Source organism: Bombina bombina, chromosome 9, assembly GCF_027579735.1.
Source record: "Bombina bombina isolate aBomBom1 chromosome 9, aBomBom1.pri, whole genome shotgun sequence".
Classification (NCBI taxonomy): domain Eukaryota; kingdom Metazoa; phylum Chordata; class Amphibia; order Anura; family Bombinatoridae; genus Bombina; species Bombina bombina.
This window is the reverse complement of record NC_069507.1, coordinates 259,929,856-259,934,774: the sequence shown is the minus strand read 5'-3', so window position 1 is coordinate 259,934,774 and position 4,919 is coordinate 259,929,856. Positions and strand designations below refer to the sequence as shown.

The 4,919-nt window shown below is 38.0% G+C and overlaps 1 protein-coding gene across 1 annotated transcript in view; it reads right to left on the bottom strand.

Annotated features, from left to right (window-relative positions):
• LOC128639688 (trypsin-like) overlaps positions 1-2,161 on the bottom strand; it is a 7,528-nt gene extending 5,367 nt beyond the window's left edge. Inside the window, exon 1 of the mRNA XM_053691810.1 lies at positions 2,057-2,161. Coding sequence (XP_053547785.1) covers positions 2,057-2,096 — 40 coding nt within the window. The 5' untranslated portion in view covers positions 2,097-2,161. The remainder of the gene's footprint in view (positions 1-2,056) is intronic.
• Between the last annotated feature and the right edge of the window lie 2,758 nt (positions 2,162-4,919).

Here is a 4,919-nt window from a genome sequence, read left to right as displayed (position 1 = left end):
TCCATATTCAGCATTGCACCAGGAGCTCACAAGAGCTGCTGGTGCAACGCCCCACCTGCTGACTCGCGGCCAATTGGCTGCCAGCAGAGAGGTGTCAATCAACCCGATCATACTCGATCGGGTTGATTTCCAGCGATTCCTGTCCGCCTGCTCAGAGCAGGCGGACAGGGTTATGGAGCAGCGGTCTTTAGACCGCTGCTCCATAACTTGTGTTTCTGGCAAGTCTGAAGACTCTCCAGAAACACGGGACATCAAGATCCATTTGGAGCTTGATAGATAGGCCCGATTATCATCAGTTGCTTGTCAATCAATTTCAATTTTTAGCAGAAATACAATCTAATCCAATACCTCAATTTTCCTTTCTTATTTACCCAAGTAATGATGTTTAATGATTTATTTTTATATACAGGTAGCCCTCAGTTTACGCCGGGGTTAGGTTCCAGAAGGAATGGTTGTAAATCGAAACCGTTGTAAATTGAAACCCAGTTTATAATGTAAGTCAGTGGGAAGTGAGGGAGATAGGTTCCAGGCCCCTCTCAAAATTGTCATAAATAACACTTAATACATTGTTTTTAAAGTTTTGAAATGAAGACCTTAAATGCTAGACAACATTATAAACCTAATAAAATAATCACACAACACAGAATATATAATTAAACTAAGTTAAATGAACAAAAACATTTGCTAAACAGCATTATAAACCTAATAAAATAATCACACAACACAGACTTCACTTGCATTTTTCTGCAAACAGTTATTTCTATGCATTCCAATCTGGACTGAGTTATAGACAGGAAGATCTTGTTCCTTTGAAATCTGCTCGATAGCTCAGGTCTGGTTAAACTTATTAATTTCAGCTTGCTTGGCTTTGCTGCAACACAAGCGGACAGCTCCACCTACTGGCTATTTTAATAAATGCACTGCTTCTCAATGCTCTTCAATAGCAGTCACATGACTGGAAAAAAAGGTTGTTATTCTGAAACGGTGTAAATTGAACCGTTGTAAAACGAGGGCCACCTGTATATCAATTCCAGAAAACAACACAGACAGTATGTGTAATATTTTGGGAGGCACGGAAATGAGACATTGGGGCATATGTATTAAGCTACGAATGGAGCTTGATGCCTTGTGTTTCTGGCGAGTCATCAGACTCACCAGAAACAGCAGTTATGAAGCAGCGGTCACAAAGACCGCTGATCCATAACCTGTCCACCTGCTCTGATCAGGTGGACAGACATTGGGCTCCATGTACTAAGAGGCGGGCGGACAGCTTCTTAACTCGCGACGCTGTCCGCCCGCCTCCGCTACACACGGGCAGCGGATCTATTGATCCGCTTGCCCGTATGTATCATTACACACTCAGCGGAGTGTGTAATGCCCGCCCCTTCAGTCGCGCGACCAATCACGCGACTGAAGGGGCTGTCAATCACCGAGAGCGAGCGAGCTCTCTGTGATTTTGCTTCGCCACCTAAGAGGTGGCGTAGGGTGTAGGAAGCAGCGGTCTAATGACCGCTGCTTCTTACATTGCGGGAAGCAGGCTCGCATATGCGAACCTGCCCCGCAAAGGCTCCGGAGCAGCTTTCGCTGCTTCGTACATGGAGCCCAAAGGCGGAAATCAACCTGATCGAATAGGATCGGGTTGATTGACACCCCCTGCTGGCGGCCGATTGACCGCGAGTCTGCAGGAGGCAGCGTTGCACCAGCAGCTCTTGTGAGCTGTTGGTGCAATGCTGAATACGGCGAGCATATTGCTCGCCGTATTCAGCGAGGTCTGGTGGACCTGATCTGCAGTGTTGGATCAGGTCTGCCAGACCTTGATAACTATGGGCCATAGTAACAAGAAATTATATAGTTTAGTGGAAGAATGAATTTCTCACAATGTAGCATACAATATACAAGTTAAAGAGAAAGGACATTCTTTATACCATTTATACTACATAGTTGCCTCCTAAAGTATTAATATTACTAAACATTGTTGTATGCTAGAAAATTGTTTCAATTAAGTAAAGCAATCTAGGCTAAGTAGGAAGAGAAAACAGTTTAACCAAAAACATACCAGCGAGTCCGAGGATGGAGAGAAGGAGGATGTACTTCATGATGATTTTCTGAGGCTTTTGGTTTCTAGAGACCTCATTTTATAGTTCTGCAGATGCCTTATCCTATCGTTATTATGCACCACATGCCTGTTCACATGAACAGCTTATCAAACACACCTTATGATCAGCATTAATAAGGGAAAGATCTACATGAGTGTCATATTGGCATCAGTCTTTTGGGTGACATTGGGCAGTCACCCAGCTGACCCTATTTGCCACTTCTGTGCTTTTGGTTCCAAATGGAAAATTCCATATTATGTCTAGTTAGCATAAATGTCTTAGGTGAAATTGTGCAGTCACCCAGATTATTCATTTTATTAAAAGCTTATGGTAGATGCAATTTATGTATGTTACAGCAGGTCTGAACTTGTAGAACTTTTTATAAAATAAAATATTTTTAATTCCTTTTAGTTAATTTGATGCCAGAAAGAGTCGAAATGTAACATTATTATCAAACTTTAATGGTCTAGATTTAATGGAATAATAAACACAGTAGAATAAAGTAATCAATAAATGCATAAAATATAAGACAACACAAAAAAGCACATAGGGGCCGAATTATCATTGTGCGAGCGGACATGATCCGATATTGCGGATCATATCCGCTGCACATCGATAAATGCTGACAGCATACACTCTCGGCATTTATTATTGCACCAGCAGTTCTTGTGAACTGCTGGTGCAATGCCCCCCCCCAGCAGATTCGCGGCCAATTGGCCGCTAGCAGGTGGTGTAATTCAACCCGATCTTATTCGATCTGGTTGATTTCTGGTGATGTCTGTCCACCGCCTCAGAGCAGGTGGACAGGTTATGGAGCAGCGGTCTTGTGTTTTCGGTGAGCCTGAAGACTTGTCAGAAACATGGGGTATCAAGCTCCATACGGAGCTTGATAAATATGCCCCTTAGTTTGGATTTCAAACTAGTATTAGAATATTTCTTACTAATTTCAAAGTTAGTTCAAGTTTTCTTCCCCTACATCATGTGTCAGCCATCAGCCAATCACAACAGACATATACGTATCTACTGTGAATTCTTGCTCAGTAAATAATTGTGCACATTTACAGAAAATAATGGAAGTGAACTGGAAAGTTGTTTAAAACTGCTGCTCTGTCTGAATCATGAATGTTTCATTTTGACTTAAGTGTTACTTTAATAAAACTCATCCCTGAAGCTAATATCTCGCTGAGAAAAAAACAAAATTGCTGTAACAATGGGTTTCAAAATGGCAGATTTTATAAGGATTTCTACCCATCCCTTCTAATCTCTGTGAGTTTTGAGTAGCGATGGGCAAATGTTTTCCAATTTTTGAAAAATGAAATTAATTTTAACACATTTATTCATTTGTTTCGGATTTTGAATGCTTGTGCAACATTCTAGTGTTCGTTATTTGTAACAGTATATCTAATACTTTCTTTAAATGTATTATACGATTCTAATTTTTCTAATTCAAATAATGCATAATTTAAATCGAATTATGTAATATATAAATTCAAAAATTAGAATCAATATATTTGTAATAGTATTTATAATGCTCTCTTTAAATGTAATGTCCGAATTATTCAATATTCAAAAATAGGAAAATTCCAATTGAAATATTTGTATCCATTATGTATCAATTTACTAAATTCCCTACCCCAACTATTGAACTTCTGAATAGTATTTGTTAAATTAAATGAAATTTTTAATGTGGTTACTCAATCTAATTATGAACAAAAGTAATTTTTGAAAACCAGAAATAACATAAGATAATTACCGAATTTTAATGGATTTTCATTCTTATTAACATTCAATTGTCCAAAACAAATGTCCACAGGACTATTTATTCTACCAAATGAGTTACACTTTCACCACATTTCCCCATCGTGATCCGCTCCATCTATCTGATAACCTTTAACTTTTTGCTACCTAGAACCAGCTCCACTGTGAAAGATTTACACATCACAAAAATGAATTAAAAACAATCCAAAACAATCCACTGAAACATAATCTAAATAAATAAGTAAATAAATATGTTCAAGAGACAAAATAAAAATAAATGTGAGACAGCCTTGTTAGCTTTGACATAATGAGACTCACTGGAATGATAGAGTCTTTATGAATTCTGCATGCTTAAACCAGGGTTAGGAAACAAACAATACAAATATATAAGCTAATGGTGAAAACTTTGGTAAAATGTTATAAAACATAGGTTAAGTTAGCTTCTATCACTTTAGTCTTTTCATATAACAAGCAGACCGAGCTTTCATCTTCTCAGTGTCCAGTGAAGTGCTGTTTCAGAATCAAACAAGCTGGAATCAATATCTGAGAGACACAGCTCACCACAAGCCCTTAGTAGAGCACTGGATGTAAACACAGTGTTCAAACAAAGGCCAGGGGTAAGATAGCTATGAGATTAAACTTTAAAGATTAAAGGGACATGAAACCCAATTTTTTGCTTTAATGATTTAGAAAGTGCATGCAATTTTAAACAACTTTCTAATAAACTTCTATTATATAATTTGCTTCACTCTCTTGATATACATTCCTGAAAAGCATATCTAGATATGCTCAGGAGCTGCTGATTGGTAGCTGCACATAGATGCCTCATCTGATTGGCTCACCCATGTCAATTGCTATTTCTTCAACAAATGATATCTAAAAATTAAGCAAATTAGATAATAGAAGTAAATTGGAATGTTGTTTAAAATTGTATTCTCTACTTGAATCATGAAAGAAAAAGTTTGGGTTTAGTGTCCCTTTAACTCTCTGTAGTACTTTAATCACCTCCTACAAAACAAACAACAATTAAGTACTAGAACATCAAAGAAAGACTTCCTTTATAAA